At 36.9% G+C, this 18,900-nt stretch overlaps 1 protein-coding gene across 5 annotated transcripts in view; it reads left to right on the top strand.

Annotated features, from left to right (window-relative positions):
- The window catches only part of MIPOL1 (mirror-image polydactyly 1), a 194,842-nt gene that overhangs the window by 167,473 nt on the left and 8,469 nt on the right, over positions 1 to 18,900 (top strand). For all 5 annotated transcript variants that reach the window (XM_040558627.1, XM_040558625.1, XM_040558628.1 and 2 more), the window contains one exon: positions 3,238 to 3,468. In XM_040558627.1, the coding sequence (XP_040414561.1) occupies positions 3,238 to 3,468 (231 nt within the window). The remainder of the gene's footprint in view (positions 1 to 3,237; positions 3,469 to 18,900) is intronic.

Here is an 18,900-nt window from a genome sequence, read left to right as displayed (position 1 = left end):
GTGCTTGTCAGTCAACATGTTATTCTGTAAAATCCTAAGGTTTTATCACCAGCTGACACAGAGAAGAAAATCATTAGTGGGCTCTGCCCAGCAAGTGCTTATCCTTGGGTTTGGTGAGAGAATATAAAATACAGAGGATGCCTGAGCTCATCCTACAGATGAGGTAGTGACACTCTGTGATGGACTGTAAGAATGCACAGAACATAGCCTGTGTTATGCATAACATGCACTAATGTTGTAACATGGTCTGTGGCCTGAGCTAACACAGATGGTGCCGTCAGTTAAATTAGTGAAAGATGTTTAGGAGGTTGTACTGAAGAGGAAACAGTTCTCTTAACATCTGTAATTGCAGAGGAAGGAAGGCTAATAAAATATTTGTCTATGGTAGGGCAATGTCATCTAGTTACCTGTCTACCAGCTGTCAGGCTCCTGACTCACTTGTAATGCAAACTTGACCATTTTATTTCCTCTGCTTTGCAGGAAAATGTCAAAGTCCTTCTAGGTGTTATGAACTTTTTTTTTTTTTTTAATATTGTCTTATTGGATTGTTACCCAAGAGCACCTCTGAGGTAGTATTTTCAAGGTATCAATGCTGCCTAGCCTTTGAGTGGTCTCAGCACTATGAAGGGACCCTCTTCAAAGCCATCCCAAGTGCAGGCTGAGGTTTGAGCAGTCTCCAGAACTTGAGTGTCAGAGACATTTGTGGTGAAAACCAAGGTCAGACCTGCATGCATTTGGGAACACTGGATATGTTTATCACTAGAGATGGGGAGGAAAGAGGGAACAAATAGGGAATGTTTGTTTTTTTTATTTCCCCCCACCCCCCACCCCTTTAGGTGGAAGGTTGTTCAGTAATTGCTTCAGGTGGAAAATCATTTCTCACCTTGCAGCAAAAGTATGCCTGGTAAGTGAGAAGTGTTATAAGAGCAGCACTTCATGCAGTTGATTTTCAGCCAGTGACAAGTCTCTCTGGGAACAGTTATAACTAGCGAAATTTATGGCAAGTTTGAAGGTGCTCTGACTTTGGGGGACCTCTTGCTATCTGCCAGAGCTGCATAAGTGACTTCATCACATTTGACTTTTTCTTCTTCCTGGATATGGTTAAGGAGGCCCATTAACTGGAGCTCTCAGACCCAGGCTTAAGCAAAAATTGTTAAACTCATATTGCCATAGTAAGCAAAAGTTGGTGTTTTTTTTTTATAATGAAAGTGTGAATTACTTAAATCAAGGAACAGTTTGAATGCTTCTGTGAACCATTTTTCAGGCCTAGAACTCTCATTTATTTTTGATTTATAGCATCAATATTATTTGAAGAAATAATATTCTGGAACTTTGGAAATTGTATGGTCTTAAAAAAATGTTTGAAAGATTTATCAATTGCAGTGCCTTTATCTATATGAATTGCACTGGCTTACAAAATATATACGTCAGAATCTCAGATGCAATCATTATGAGTTAAAACACGTAACTGTGTATTGCATACTGTATTATTCAGGGCCAGTCTTTCAGAAGGAGCACAGTTGTAGCCAGACAGGGTCACTATTTTAGAATCTAAATAAAAGGCCATGTTTTTCATATGTTCTAGAAAGGAAAATATTTTTTTTAAAAAAAGCTCTCAGCTGGTATAAACAAGTTAGTTTTTTCTTTGCTTGTTTGTTTTTTTGAAAACCAACGACCCATATATTCACTGAACAGTTTAGCTTCTCAGCATTTTTTTTTTTCATTTTATTCTTGTGCCAGGTGTTTAAGAAGTAGACATTAGTGGTATTTCAGTACCCATCTTTCAGCATTATTTGCATATCTTTGTATTTTTCTGTGGTGATCAATGCTTGACCATAGTGGAATTTCAATCAGTAAATTTTATGTGCAACCTTTAATGAGTATGTTCTAGAGATTTTCTAGAGATTTTAATGTCCCTTTACAAATATTTATATTTTCAATATCTTAATTTAATTGAAAATATTCTTCACTTTATTTTCAGACAACCTCAGGTGGTAGGCATAATGACATACCAACACTGACCTTTTAGCTTTTAGATTTCCATTAGTTCATGAACAGTTTTTTATCTATGTGTATTATATTTTATTTTGTATATGATTTTCCTCTATGGACTGACAGAATGAAGGATGTTTTCTGTACAAACATCTTAATAAACTGGAAAGGAAGAAAGTATGCTATTGCATACCACCTGCTGTCATGCAGAATATCTTGAGTATTACAATCAGTCTCCACTGCTACTAGAAACTTATGCTGAAATAATGTTTGATATTTACATGGTCATCAGTGAAACAAGATGTTACTATTTTGTGCTGTATGATTTGGTATCTCTGTGAATATAACTCCAAATTGTGTATAAAACTGAATGAGTTGAGTATACACCTGTGGCACTTCAGTGTGCAATAGTTGGTAAACATGTCTACTTTCTCCCTAAGTCAAACCAAAACAGTGACTCAGGAAGGTCTTTCCAAGAAGTTATGGTGGAGTATGTTGAAGTGTCCAGTAATAAAACAGTGAAGGACGCTATACATGTTGAAGTATCCAGCGATAAAACTCTGATGCTGGCAAGTAACCTGTCTCTGCCTATCACAAAGAAGCTATTTAAGACATAGTGTATCACAGTATATGTGTTACTAGCTTATTTAAACCAGCATCAAGAAACATTTAAGTTCCATCTCACAAAAATATCGACTGAGGGGCTTTAGAATTGATTAGCATGCACAAATCATTCATATTTCTAAGAAATCCTGATATCTTAATTATGTTTGTACATTGTAACACTTTTATTCCTTTCATTGTATTGAAAAATCTTCAATTTTGCAAATAAACTCCCTTCAGTTGATGAGTCTGCTTGCTAAAAGAGAGGCCTCTGTATCATGACATAATAACACATCAGTAACTTACACTGATTAATTCAGCTTCATGTAAATCACAATAACAGCTTTTTCCTGCAGGTCATAAAGTGATTGGGAGAATAATGCAGTTGAAAAATACTACTACTTTATAAGTTTGTTTAACAGGTTTTTGACTTTTTAAAATTCTGCTAGTTTTTACATACTTGTAGAAGACCCATGTGGAAATGCGGTATTCTCTTGTTTCGCATCACCTTTAAAATAATATTGGTATTAATGCATATAGATCCGTATATGATAATATTAAAAAAATTAAACTGAGTGTCATATTCTTGCAGTTCAGCCTTAGGCTGAACCTTAATGAACTGTATGTTTTTTTTTTCCCCAGTTCACACAAACCTTTGTCTCAAGGGATGAGCCCGAAGGACTGGCTTAACCATGCTTTCAGTACTTCTGAAGGTAGACTGAAAGACAGGGAAGATGTTGTGACCCTTACCTATGGCCAGATTGAAGAACTGGCAGCTCAGCTGCAGCAAGCTCAGTCAGAGCAGAAGAACACTGAGATGAAGCTCCAAAAGGCCTTGGAGGTTTCAAAGGAGGCCAACGAAAAAGTTCAGAAGTAAGTCATCTGCTTTCTTTCAGGAAAACTTGTAGTAGAAAAACAAATGAAACATTGTTCTTTTGCCTGTGACTGAAAATGCTTTTGTACTCAGAACTAAGTTCCTTTAAAATGATTCCTTTTTTGTTGACTGTTCAGCTCATTACTTACTCAGTTATGAAGCCAATTATTTTAACAGTTATATATTGCTATGGAAGAGAGTGTGCCTGTCAGTACTGTTATGGAAACTGCATGTGCAAGGCACAAGGAAAGTGTTTCCATTTCTGATGAATCATTTACACCCATGGCAATTCTATAGCAACAGAGTATTTGCCTTTATAATTGCATGGTAGAACCTTCAGGTTCTCATGATTTCTTGTCTGGCATGATTCATACAGGAAATGCAGATGGGGTTGTTTAGGGAATGGCTTCAAAATCTCACTGAAATCGGCAGGAAGTCTCTGAATGGATGCGCAGGGATTGCATTCTTCTTCCCACCATACAATTCTCTGTTGAAAGGTTACTGAACTTCAAAACCTGAAGTTCATCTCTGTTGAAGTCCTTATTGTGACAAGTTATTACTAGCACAGAAGCTTCTGAAGGTCTGATTGCTGGGTTATAGGCAAATGTATAGGCTTTGCCTCTTCATAGTCTGGCGTTTCTTATTGCTGCATTGCATTTATCAGCTGCAAAATGCCTTTCTCACACCCTTCCAAGGCTGTCGAGGCTGAATTGCATATTTTCCCATCAGTCCATATTTTTCTTCAACTTTAATGTCTGTAACATATTTCGAGAGTAGCTAGGAGTTGGCTTATAAAATATTTCAAGGACCTAATAAGAGTTCTTCCTGTTTAAAAAGGAAATCATGGTGATGTTTCCTATTATAAAATATGCAAATTACATTTTTATATTGTTAAGAATTATTTTTAACTACCTAAAATATAATTAATATATGTATATGAAAATACATCCTTTCAGTCATCTCTTTAAAACCTCCAGTGGCTGAGAATCATTCAGATCTTTATTCTGAACATTTAGATGTTTTTGAAACTTCAGCAGGTGCATTAAACATGCTCGATAAAAATAAAACTATGAAAAATAATTGCAGCACCTAAAAGTGAATGTTGGCTAAACCTTCCTGTACACTGCTTGATTTTAAAGTTGTTGTGTTTTGTTTTATTTATAAATGCTTACTGACAACCTATAGTTAAGTGAAGAATGTTTTTGTTTTGTTCTTGTTTTAGAGAATTCTTGTTTAATCCCGTGTAACCACAGTGCCCAGAGTAGAAGTGCAAGCACAACCTGAATTAAAGTAGTGGTGATGCACTGCTGTAGTAAAAAGTATTTATGCAATTTAACATGCTCAACTACTTGGGAAAATTTTGGTAAGGTTAGTTTTCATTATTGCTAAGATCACACCACTGAGCCTATAGCAAAATTAAACAATTGATTGAAGCCTTTTGATGACAATAGCATGCCTTTTTTACCAAGAAACTGTGGAAATGCTCTGTGCGTCTTCCCAGCACCCAGAGTCATCCACCCCCATCTTATAATTCAACCTGCAAACAGATTAAGCAGCTGAGTTTGTGGAAAGTGTGTTTACTTTGAGCTAAGAACCCTTGTGTGACACTATAGAGATTCCTCTGACACCTCTGGGAGAACTACACAGACAGTTCTTACTCATCAGCAGGGAAACCAGGCTGAGAATTCCCAATTCCTTTGTAGATTCAACTGCTTCATACAAATCAGTGTTTGGCAATTAGGCAGGAACTCATTTGTTAGCTTTGCTTTTTATTTCCAAGATGTAGGATGCTCTACATTTCAGAAAGGAACTGGCAATTTATAAACCTGTCAACTGAAAGACTTCTTGGTATTAATTACAGTAGTATTAATTATTAGTACTGTCTTAAGAGCAAGCTGCTTGTAATTTGAAATGCGATGCTACATTTCATAGCCCAAATAGGTTTTTTTAATGTCTGTTTACTTGATTTGCCATTCTTCTAAATGCCCAAGTAACATTTAGTTCTGTTGAGAGACATATTTAGCAGCCATATGAAGTAGTTTCCCAATATTAATCAGTAAAATATCTGAATAACATAAGCAACAGTTAAAACTCTGAAGAGGAAAATAATTATTAGATTCACTAAGAAAGAATATAATTAGAATAATTAAAATAAAGTTGAAAAAGATGTACTTTGTATCTTCCTATCATGTAATTTCCTAGTGTTCACTGTGCCTTTGCTAATCTGTTCTCTGGCAGCATTAAAGAATTTTTTAATATTCCTAAAAACTTGAGTGTTTGCAGACAGCATCACATGCAGAGCTTGCAATGGAGATGGAATTTCTGCATGGTGTTGCCATAATTTCTTTAATTTGTGTACCTACCTGCAATTGTTGCTTTCTAAGTGCAAGACTGAAGTCAGAACAGTGGTCCTGGGCTTTCAGTCATCAGGACACAAAGCATCTAAAAAATTTCTGGATCCTATCCCATATGAAACAGCAGCTGGGAACCAGAAGGGGGATATATTGGAATCTCTTAGTAGTGAACTTAGGTATAGTCAAATTCTGTTGATACTGAAGTAGTGTGAACACCTCGCATCAGCTCACTGCAGTGTGATATATGAATTGCAACTGTGTACTCTTGCTTGTAAAGACGATTTGCAGTCCTAGCAGGGGTGGTGGTGCGAAACAGAAAATAGTGATGGTTGGAGAGTAGCCCTGCAGATCTAGCAGCATTTGTTTGAATCTATTTTGATTTTGAAATACTAACAAGGTATATATTAGACTTTGAATAGAGCACTATTCTAGTTTATAAAACAAATACACATTTTAACTGTGTGAAGTGTGTAAATAAATATGTGTATATGTACACATAACACAGTGCATATTTATTCATATATTTATTCAGTAGGAAATTGCGACAATTTGTGGGGTACTTAAGATTTTTAACTTATGCTCTGTAGAGCATATAATTTTTGATATGTCATTAACATTAACAAAGAACAAGGACAGTGGCACAGACTCCCCAGGAGCCCTGGCGCGGTGCCACAGGCCCCCCGCAAGTTTGTCCTGCTAGAGAAGCCGGGAGCCAGCTGGTGCAGCCCCAGAAGGGAAATGGGGCTGACCTGGAGAAGGTGGCTGGGAAAGCCTGTGAATTAATTAAGGCCTCTGCCAGCAAAGGAAGCAAGATATTTTAAAACTGTCCTTCCCGCTGGAGCCTCTGGGATCGAGGAGTGGCTACTGGTGACAGTGAGATCAGAGGAGGTTATAATGTAATACCAAATCAATATTAGCCAATTATCAGTAAAGGTTGAGGCCACTTTTGATGTATTTTTTTTCCAGGAAATGTTCTATTTTTCTGCAACAGCTTTGCAGCTGGGGGGAATTTTAATGCAATTTGTCTTTGAGGGCTTTTATTTTTTTTTCTCACAATTTAATGATTCCATCTCAGTAAAGTGTAGCTCTGCATATGTGAGCAGTCATACTCGCATACTCACAGAGCTGCATGTCTAAGTTTGTTGCGGAAGGTATGCATGTAGAATTGCTATGTAGCCTTTCTGCTTCTAAAAGCAAACTCAAATCCATGAAGTGATGGTGCAATGCTAAAATATACAGGTATGAAAATCAGCATAAATCGTGATAGATATACTCAGCACACTTTGTCAAAGTAGTTCTTACTATGAACAAAACAATTATAAAAGTGGTGTGAGCCAGAAATTCTTACTTGTTTTGTTCTTAACTATTAAAGAAACCTTTTCCTTTTTTTTGGTGTTGTTTTGTTTTGTTTTGTTTTGTTTTTTCCTTTTCTTTTTTGCTTTTAAGATGGAAGGCAGGAGAGTTACAAATTTGGATAAAATATTTCAGTTTATTGAGTACAAGAAAAAAATAAGCTATCTTCTGAATAAGCAGGTAGTTTTATCAAATTAAATTACTGTCTCTCATAAAAGAAATACTATCTTTGCTTTACTTCCTAAGGTGTGGGTTTTCTAGCCACGTAATTTTCACTGTTATTGGAATGCATCCATTTTGAGTGCTCCTGGATTTCCCTCCAGCGTTTCTGAACATCATTTCTGTTTTCAGAGTTGTCCACTTAGTTTTGCTTCTTAGCTTACGCTGATAAATAAGTCCATCAATGAGACAACAAAAATAAACATTTCTTACCAGCATCTGACACATTAAAAAGAATAAAAAAATTAAAAGAAATAAGGGCTGCATATTAACTAAGTGGTTAGAGTCCCCTTCCTCTGCAAGTAAAACTAATCTGCCTTGCTAGTACAGGAGTTGTGTGCATTTCACATTGATGTCCAAGACGTTCTCCAGTGCTTGCTGGAGGGTCTAATCTTTCCCAGAGTGGTTGGAGCAGTGCAGTTCAAGAACAAGAATGAATATTTGAATAATCACACCACAATGTGAGGTGACCCTCCGAGAGGGGACTGACCAGATACACATATGGATTTTGGGAAGACGCTCTGATGCTCTTTTTTAACACAGCTGTGAGAAGAATGTGGCTAAGACCCGGTAGTCTTTCTGGAGTATAGCTGGCAAAGGAAACCATGAGGAGAAGAGAATTTAACACATGGGTGTAAGAGAGTCCGCTTCATTGATGCGATCTGAGGGGAATGTCTAATGACTGGAAGAATCAAACTTGGCAATGAACACACAAAGCTCTTTTCATCAATTCAAACGCAGACTCTAAAGCTGCAGATGGTTACCTCCAGCCTTGCCTATTCAGTGCGGGGTTGTATAAAATGGCACGTTGGTGAATACTAATAGATCAAAACAAAGATTTAATAACATAAAGATGTGGTGTTCATTTTTAAATGAGGATACAGGTCAGTGTCTCAGAAAAGAGTAAAATAAGTATCTTTATGTATAGGTCTAAAGTCTCTGGAGATTTTTAACTGCAAACATGGTATCTTTAATGTACAGATTGTATTCAGTACAGCACAGCTATGCAGGGAACAAGCTAAAAGCAAGCATTTCTGATTTATTATACCGATTGAGCCTCTTTGCCTCATGCAAATGTTGTTAACTAGTTATCTCCCTTTTAAAATCATACCTACATATATTTAGTTGAAGTATATATTGTAGCTTGTATGCTTTCAGTCACTTGTTGTAGATAAGAATGGAGCTAGTTAATTAGAAATTGCAGGCAGAAGCACAACACAAAAGAAACAAGTTGTACATTCACTGGGACTTAGAGCTATTTGTTTTGGAGGAACCACCAAATGTTAGAGAACTCAGTTGGTTTTATTTTAAATTTTGAAAATGCATGTCTTTTATTTTCACCTTTCAAAACAATTAAAATAATTTGATTTCTTATTTTATTAGGATGACACATTTAGACGTTCAGACTCCCCTATTAAAACTAGGCTGCTTTTTTTTTCTGTTTTTTTCCTTTTTTTTTTTTTTTTTTAACAAAACTGTATCCTGAATGTGAGATCATGTTAGCTACTGGAGATGAGTAGTACGGTTTCATAGATATTAATAGTTTCACTGATTTGTGTCAGTAAATAATTTAGCAGATGTCAAAAGTGATTTTGCTTTTAATGAAAACCACCATGTTGTCTGCTGCTGTGAATTTCTGCTGGGATTGAATAGTTGGTAATCTTTTAATATCATATAGGGAATAATGTAATTGGTGCTTGCATTTTGAGATGTAAAGTAAGTTCTGATGACTTGTCAAAGACAAGACACTCTACATTTCTATTAAACGTAGAGCTAGTTTCTTAGTTACAGTAAATTGGCTTAGCTCTGTTGCACTGAGTTGCATTAATTTGTCCCAGCTAAGGATCTGACCTGTACTTTACTGTGAAACAGATGCTGGTGGCTACATTCAAAAGACAAGCAAGTGAGGGCAAAGTGCTAAGAATTTTTTACTTACTGTAATAAACGATTGAAGTCAATGGCTATGAGAGTTCGAAAGGAAGGAGCTGAGGGAGGAGAAACTCTTGTAGCAGTGTAAGATAGCAATGAAAATCAGCAATAACTTTGAACTTTCAGAACTGGATCAAAAGTTATTAAAGGATATTCAACGTGGAAAAAGCTGCTTGATGAGGACTGATGTGTTGGCTGCCTCGTGCGATGATTAAAAGCAGATTATAAACTCCATGGGGCCCATAAGAGATATACAGTCTCCACAGGCGGGGTTTTATAGTGTTTAGGAAACCCACACTAGCCAGATGGAAGACTCCCAGACACGCAAAACTACCACATACCCCAAAGAATTCTGCTGTGCAGCACAGCTGATGTAAAGTTTCTTTGGCATGCAAGGCATGAAGAAGAACATTAGAGAATCTGAAACACAAAATCTAGTACCAAGTATATCATATCTTACATAAAATATTACCATTAACTAGAGTAGCAAAAACAGGCAATGTGAAATTATTAGGTTTAGGGGCAATGGGCTTGCAAGTAGTCTGCTTTAGGAATTAGGTTTAGTAAGGAATTAAGACTAATTGAAATGTGCGAAGAAAGTCATGTCTGATCTAACAGAAAGCAGTACATAGTAGGGACAGAATTTATTTAAATACTTGGAATTCTGCGCTAACACCATTGACTTCTCTCAGAATAATTCCCCTCAGACTGCACTAATATGCCTGGTGAAATGATGAATTTAAAAGTCTTATAAAGATACATATTTGTTGTAATAAAAGAATTTAGTAAGCCAATAAGGTTGTGTTCAACTTCAGATAAATTTAACATACAGGGTGAAATCAGTTTCCTGGGTTGTGAGTAAATAAAATATTGAACTAACATTCAAATCTAAGGTGAGCTGAACAAATTCAGCCACTCGGGGCATATTCTCTGGACCTTTCTAGATATGCTGTGTTTTGGTATCACTAAACAGATCTTGTTTCTCTTGGTATGTCTAAAGTACCATTCATTCTGCACAAAAGGAAATATATTACTTTTGCAAATCTGTAATGAAATGTGTTTTCCACACTGAATCATATCACTTCACTGGATGACGCATTGCTTGCTAGTTTTTGAATTGCATGCTCCATGTTACAGTCCAGTTAGGATTTGCAAGCTGTGGAGGGAGTGGCTGGTGCTACCTACCACTTGCAGTAATAACTTCCTGACCCAGAGAAGAGAGGACTTGCGTTAGCATAAATAGAAACTTCTGACTGAATAACACAAAAACTGTCTGGCTAGTTTAGGAGCACTCTTCTCTTATAGCCATTGTTACAAATCCCATCCCAAGGTGCTGTCTTGCTCTCTGTGCAGTCTGGAGGAGGAATGTGCCTGTGCGGGTCCTGTTCTGAATACTGGAGTCCTGAAAGACAGATCTGGTGATCTGAGCCACAGCTAAGACACTTGCTAGTACTAATGATTCGTAATTTCTTTTGGTATTTCCTTGTCTTTTGAGGATGGCCCTTAGTAGATCATTTTGTTGTATCAGTACCAAAAGTCTCATACAGTTATAATCTGTGATAGTGCCAGAGCAGATTGTGGAATACCAATTTCATGGATATTTTGGGTGTCATAAATTATAGTGAGGCCTTTAGCATCTGATGGTTTATGGTCAATGCCAGAATTATGTTCAGTGGTGTACTTAACAGAATGAAGACAAAATAATAATAATAATAATAATCCCAAACAAAAGGGAATTACAGATAAAACTTTAATGCATCCCTTGCACACCCAAGCCATCCATTGACTACAGGAAGTTTCACATGGATGAAGAACACAAAACTGAGTATACAATCTAAATCAAGTGTTTATTTTCTTTGTGTAGCTATGATTTACATTTATTTAACCTCTGTAAATCATGGATTGCAGTGCAGATATTGTTTTCTTAAAGTATGTGTAGTTACAATATAAACACAAATATTTATCATCATTTGAATATTTATCATCTCAGTCTTTCAGGAAAATATAAGCAGTGCTGAAACTTCGTTCTCTCAAACACTAAAATGTATTCTATGAAAGTCAAATGTTTCACAGTCAACATAATCACGGCATCCCAGTTTTTGACCTGTGTGTTCATTTACAGTTTGCTTATAGCTGCTTCACAGAGATGGAAGTTTGTAGATTACAACATGGTTTTATTGATTTATCAGTAGCAAAATACACTAAGTATACTCAGTAAACTGGATCGGCTAGCTCTTGGGCTTGTATTGTATAATATCAGCTTGTTGTGGAATACTTCAGAACAAAATCAGAATGTTGGCATAGTTAATATAAATGGTGTAAACCAGACTTGCAAAGACCAATATTTAGTAAGGCCAATAACACAAACAAATTAGATTTTGAAGTTGTTTGCCCAATAGGAGGAAGCATGCTGACACAGTATTTGTAAGCTTAGAGTTAACTATTCTCTGGAAAAATATTAAATAACTTTGAAAAGCAGATTGAGTGCTTCCTGAAGAAAGGCAAGAAAACTTTTTCTAAGACTTGCTTTTTTTCCAAGATGATAAAATGAGTGTCACAGCAAATAATCATTTACTTTAATATTTTATATCCAAATAAAATAAATCCATGGCATTTACATTGCCGTTACTAAATAGTATTTGGTTTGTTTGCAAGAGTCATTTATTTGTGGCTTGGCTGAAGGAATAAAAATAAATTTGCGGTTCTTTCTGTTAATACTCATACTGTTTCTTAACATATGCAAAAGATTGAATACTGTAAATGTATGTGCAGAAGCTCAACAAGAAATCCCAGACTTACTGAAGCTTCTGAATTAGATATAAACTTTTGGAGAATTGCTGGAATGGTTCTTTACAGCATCAGATAGGAATAACAGACTAGGCCCAATCCAGCAAAATATTTAATTTTAAGCAAGCTTGAAATCATTTTTCCACTACTTAAAGTGTACCTTTACTGAAGAAGGAACTACTTCAACAACAACAACAACAATAAAAAATTGCAGTTTGTGTTTCTAATCTAATACTGAGTCATGGAAGTAATAGCCAGATGTTTTCAAAGCTTTTAATTTTTTTGAACAAGGTTTTTTGGAAAGGCAGCATTAATTGTGTTTGTAGGTATGAGAGCTAACAAAAACTTTAACCCTATAATTGCCCCTGCTTTACTGGTAAGTTTCTCAGTTTCCCTTTTCTAGGTTTTTGCTGTATGTGAGGTGGGTATAAGTATACAGATCTAAACACTGACTTGTTGTAAGTCGTAAATCTTTAGGACCAAAATTTAGCATTTCTGTTTCAGATTATGGAATTTTTGTCCATAGAAAGTATCAGAATTCATCTTTTGAATGGAAGACACTGCAGATATTGGGATATGTATAATAAAATTACCATATTTAACATTTTACTCTGGGCCTCATAATACATCAATTTCTGTCACCTCATATAATTATATGACTAAATGATTATATATTAAAATATATAAATATATATATATATATATATATATAAAAGAAGGGTATAATAAGTGCACATCTACATATGATAAAAGGGATGTCCTAATTGGAAAACTCAGCAAAAAGTTATTTCATAGGTCTCTGATTTTAAACACTAGGAAAATATTTTACTCTGCTTTTGAAGAATTTCAGGAGTCTTGATGTAAAGCCAGATTTTTATGCTCGTATCAGCAGAAATTAAAAGCCTTTTTTCCTACAATCAATCTCATTCACATCACCACCAGGCAGAATTGCCACCAAGGCTTGAGTCAGTAAGCTCACCAGTTCAGAAAAATTAAAACTGTCCTTGAAATTAGCTGAAGGTGCACTGCTTCTTTCCTCATTCAGCCTCTCACTCAAGAATTCTCCGATCTCCCAGGAGCAGAACAAAATGTGACACTAAAGCTCATTTCCAGTCACATGGAAGGAACATGTAGCAAAAAGGGCCTAAAAGGCCCTTTTTTGAAGGTTCAAAAAAATTTCATGTGAATAGTCATGATGGAATGGTGCAAAAGACAGTTGGAGACTGGTGCCTGCTTCCGAAGAGAGGCTACTGAAGCTCGTTTTTACTTTAATGGCCTTAAACGGATGATAACTTGGTAAAAGGTCTTTGATGTGTTTTAAAGAACATTGCACGCGTGTAGAAGACACTTTGGTCTGTGATGCTGAGTCTCAACTGGTAATTTAAAGCTCATTTTTTATGTGCAAATGAGCAGTGAGACACCTTTTCTGTTTTTGTCCCTGCATGTGGGACCACATTGCAACATCACCAAAATAGACAAGCTTCACATTGATAACTTCTATCTGTAATACATTGCAAACATTAAGAGGAGAGGTTGTTTCATCCATGGATTTTTTGTTGGTCCACTACTGCCAAAAGACTGCTCTTTTTTTTTTTTTCTTTCTATAAATACTTTTTAGGAGGATGACTAAGTGTGAGTCGCCCTGAATCCAGAAGTCTGTGGGCACCACTGAATTACACCAGAAGGGTGGGGAGTTCAGCTACCAGTCTGAGCCCGTTGTGAATGGCTTATCACAACTGGGAGCTCAGCTAAATCCTTTCTTCTTGCATCCAAACCCTTTTCCATTGTTACTTGATCTCTCAATGATACCATAGAAATCATTCCAGTGTGGGCAACATCACATGAGTCACACAAGGAAGGAATGTTTATTGAAATACATCAAACCCATGCAAAAGTGACTATTTTGAATGTATAGTGGATGGATTGGATGATGGTTTATGGGAAGGAATTTTCTCTCCACAAGCTCCAGATTACTCATGGTCACGAGGGTGGGACCACCTCAGGGAGACAGAACATAGCTGAGAGCTGTCTAGAGCCAGCAAGTCTGCATCAGGTTTTGTAAAATATTTGTGGAATCAAGAAAAAAGCTAATGTTGTCTTCATTGTTTGTGATATCAAGAGAAGTCTGCCAAAGTTGTGCTTTGATGGGGTGGACTTGGGAAGCAGCCTGAGCAGTACAGCAGTATTTGAGATTTTACAAACTCGTTGTAAACAAGGCTTGACTAGAATGTGCCCAAAAGGGGAGGGACTGCCTCAGAACAGGCAGCTGAGAAGTTCAGACCTGGCCTTGTAAAGAAAGCTTGTTTGAAATACACAGAAAGGTATAATGTGGTGGTTTCAGACTGACACTTTTAAAGTTTAGAGTCTTTTAGTAACCCCATTCCCCACAGATCCTTAAATGTATTATCAAACTGTTGGTCCTACATTTCATCAGAAATCCTGTCTGTGGTTTTGAGCAGGTTTTAAATAGTAGTTATTTTTGACAACAGATTTTTGATCTTTTTTTTTTTTTTTTTTTTTTTTTAATGTTCCTGAAGAAGGATATAGAACAACAAAATCTTCTAAGTAAGTCTTTTTTTGCATTTCCTGAAGTACATCTCAGCTAGATGTAGAATAAGAGAACTGGCTGGTTGTTACTAGTTGACATGATTCAGAGCATGGATTAAGAAACCGAGAGGGGTGGGTTCTGTATCCAACAATTTTGGATGCTAATTCTGCAGCCATTTATGCCTATATTTGTGTGTGTGTGTGCATGTACATGAGGAACCCAGTTCAGTTTAAGACTACTTATATATGAAGTTAAACATGAAAAAAGTTTGTGGGTCCTTTCGGTCTTGGTTGGTTGAGCTTCAACAAGTCATTTCCCTTCTCTGCATGCTGTTTTGCCCCATGCAAAGTACACATAATGCAAAATACACCTGATGTCTGCCTTTTAAGCACTTTACACAAAAGTTCTGACCTTCCCTTCATATTGTGAGTGTTCAAAGGAAAGAATATTTGCTTTCTGAGATTGTATTGCTCGCCAAAAAAAGGTGGGGAACTGTTCAGAGACAGAATAAGCCTGCCTGTAAATCATGGCTCTATAATGATACCAGACGTTGTACCAAAGGGTCAGACTGGTGTTCATTAGGAGCTGATAGGAAGCAATATTTTTCCCTTTTCAAAAGAATAAATACTGTGACGGAATACTTTCTACAGGGAAGATATATTAGCAATAAAGTAAATCTGCTAGCTTTTCTTAAGCAGATGACAGGGGGTTCCAGGAAGTATTCATCAAGAAAATCCAAGAGACACTTGCCTATTCATATCAGCACAAACTTTGTGGAAATTCTGTCACAGTAAGTAGTAGGCTTAGGTGGCAAGATTTCTCCTAGAAAAGGGACTAGCTGTAATACCGAGTGAGTGGAAACAATAACTGTCAGTGCTAAAAGTATTTCAAGCTTATGGAAGGAGGCATAGAAAAGGGTTTTCTTGCACAAGTAGGTGTCATGAACTTTGCATAAAACCAGTATATAAACTGTGGGACTGAGGCTGGAGTAATTAGGTGAAGTTCTCTGATCAATACCTTTCACAAGGTGGCATTAAATCCAGCACAGAAGCAGAAGTCCTGATTCTGTATTATTCTGTACTGTGTACCAATCTACATGAATGCAAAGTAGAGTGAAATGCTGTCAAAATAGATCAACTGTGTTTATCACTCACTTTTCCTCCTGCTAGTGATGGCACAAGGTGAATAGTAATGGTGAGCTAGCTCATAATCTTCCAAACAGAAGGTAGAAAGCAAACAATTTGACAAGATTAGTTATTGTGAACCACAGATAAAGGCTTAATATTTTAGCCAAGGCCTGTGTAAGCCAGGTTTATTTTGAAATATGTCTGCTGTCAGGAGCCCAACTGGCTGTATTTACTTCTAAGTTTAATCATATACAGAATTACTCTTTTGGGTTGAGAAGACGCTGAAAGGGATTTAATAGGAATGCTTGTTTTGTGACAGGGCTTTTCAGAGACAGAATGGCTTGCCCTGCCAAATTTAAGGTCTGTAAGTTTAATGGAACATACTTTTTGGAGTGACATTACAAACAGTGTTGGGCAAGCAGGAATTGGCGGCAGTGCCTGGAGTAATTAGATTCAACACTGTGGTGTACCACAGTTTAGAGCTCACTGATGCTGCTAAATCAGTCTCTAATATTCGATTTTAAGACCAGAAAGGGCTGTTAATACCGGTCAGTCCAGCCACCTGTCTAACACAGGGCACAGAATTTCACCCAGCAATTCCTGCATCAGGTTCAAAAACGCTGCTGAACTGCTGTGTGTCATTTAGAAGACACACAGTCTCCAGTGCAAAAGATGCAGAGGAAACTTTGCTAGGTAGAGGCAGCCAGGCCCATATAAGCTCACGTAGTCTTTAGCAAAATGTTGATTTATGAAGATTCCTGTTACAGACTGGTAGATGACCCATTACATGCACCCAGGTGATGTATTTCAGTGAGTCAATCAAAAATTATTATTGTTGAAAAGTCAGGGTTTTGAGGTGGCAAAAATAATACCTAAAGTTAGTAATAAGAATAATTAAATTTTCACTGAACCACCCAGAGGGCAAGAAGGAGATGCCTCTGTAGCACACAGGCCACTTACTGCAAGGCCATACCCTTATGTTCCAGGCTTTGATCCAGTGAATATTTAAGCATCTTATTTAATCAGAGCAGCTTCAATAATTGAAACTGAAAACAAGGCCCCCCCTGAACCCAGTGTTCGCACAGTGCTGCTTCCTGAAGAGGGAAGCAGCTGGAACGTGATTCTCTTCTACAGACAGTAGACCTGAACCAGTTTCCTCCAGCTTCTTGAGTAAATGATCCTATCCAAGTGACGGGTTTCTAGAAAAGTGATAGCATCATAGCATAGCAGTGTCTTCTCCATGTCACTAATTTCCTTCACTTTTGCACAAAATGTCTGAAAACAAGTATGCTGAGTAGGATTCAATGAAATACATCCAAGAAGAAAACTGAAGGAAAGGAGAGGAAAAGAAAATGAGTTGTTTTTGTTTTTTTTTTCATTCTGAGATGAAATTAAGTGGATTTGTTTGTGGGAATGCTCACGAAACAGTCACTTATTCACAGAGCCCAACTGCTAAATTGTTTGTAATGCATTTTATTTACCTAAAATATTTTTAAATGCTTGGTTTCTAAAGGGAATTAGTGTTAACAAAACACATTCCACAAGAAGCCAGAAATCATGCAAGTAAGGCCATCTTCATAGCCTAAGCCTAATCTTATCTACTGGAAAGATAACCAAGGGTTATAGTTTAGGTTTATAAGCCTTTATATAGCATTTCAAAATCCAGGAGGGTTTTGTTTTTATCACTTAACCCCCACATCTGCAGGTAGAAGCTATTGTTTTCAGCAAGTCTATATATTGCTTTGTAGATTAAGGCATAGGCTACTTGAAGGATGCTTTTTTGTTTCAGTTGAGTATACATTTTGGCTACTTCTGGGGCATGATGCCCTGCAGGATTATTCTGTGATGCTGTAACTTGGTCATGTACAGAACTTGTGGATAAAGGCCAATGCTCTCATTTGGAGTGAGTTCCTTTGAGCAGAGAAGGAGCAGTGTGGGAGGATCTACATGGATTTTTACTGATCCCAAGCTCCAGTTTAAACCTAGATTTCTTCAGCAGTCAGCAATACAGTGGTTACACCAGTAGGTACCATCTTTGCAACTATACATCCAGCTTCTGGGCTCCTCAAACAAACTTCTCTGTCAGTAAGAATTGTAAGTCTACCTTATTGAGCATGATTGAAGAACCAAAATAGTTTATATTCAAGGGAGTAAAACTCTGTAAATCTCTGCTAAAAGTCAAAGGAGGTTGTCAAACAGTTCAGGAACTATGTAAGAATATTCCATATAACATCATGCTCTCTGTATAGGCATTTTGTTAGATGGTGGTAAGAGAATACAATTTGGAATAATTGGAAGAGTAATTGAGAATAGTGAAGAATCTGTCTTGGGGAAGACATTGGTGGCGACGTTCATGTTTAGGTAGCCTTCCTCTGAAGATGAGGAACTTCTTAAAGCTTAGCAACACTTTTAAAAGTATATATTCAAACTGGTAATACTATAACAGCAAGCCCCTCAAGTATTTTTTTTTATTATTTCTGTAGTAAAACACAGATTCCCCCGATACTGAGGAATAATTAAGCCACTGCAATTCAAGACTCTTCACAATGATGAGTGTTTTGCTAACTTCTCCTGAGTGTCATATTGCATGTTGCATCGATACTATGAAGACTGTCTCCTTCACAAGCAAAAAAAAATGTCATTTGTTAAACCAGCATCCTAGGATACTATCAAATGTAGTCAGTACTTCTTTCAGTTAAGTAAAGTATGGTGAGGCTATACTGGCAGATATATCGTGATTGGACAAAATAATAAAAACTGTTTTCTTCAGGTCACTGTCCTCTGTATTTTGAATCAAACTCTGCAGACCCTGAGACTTTTAGAGTAGTTCCCAGCACCTCCCATTCTGCTGTTTAGATATTTCAGTTAGTTTTTATCTTGAGGTATTCCTTCAGTTGACAACAGATTAAGACGCTCAGCTTCCAAAAGGAGCTGCCTGCAGTAACCCACCAGGCTTGATGCAAAGCCTGATCAATAAGGCATGATTCTGTCATCCTCACCCCTTGCAGGTAGTGCCTCATTTACACAAATGGCCTTATTAGCTGTCTTTTATTACTCACAAAGAAAAATGTTGCTTATTGTGAGTCAGGATGGCAGAGTTGGGCCCTTGGTGAA

This window comes from Cygnus olor, chromosome 5 (assembly GCF_009769625.2).
Source record: "Cygnus olor isolate bCygOlo1 chromosome 5, bCygOlo1.pri.v2, whole genome shotgun sequence".
Lineage (NCBI taxonomy): Eukaryota > Metazoa > Chordata > Aves > Anseriformes > Anatidae > Cygnus > Cygnus olor.
The sequence above is the reverse complement of the archived record's forward strand: the minus strand, read 5'-3'. Positions and strand labels throughout refer to the sequence as shown.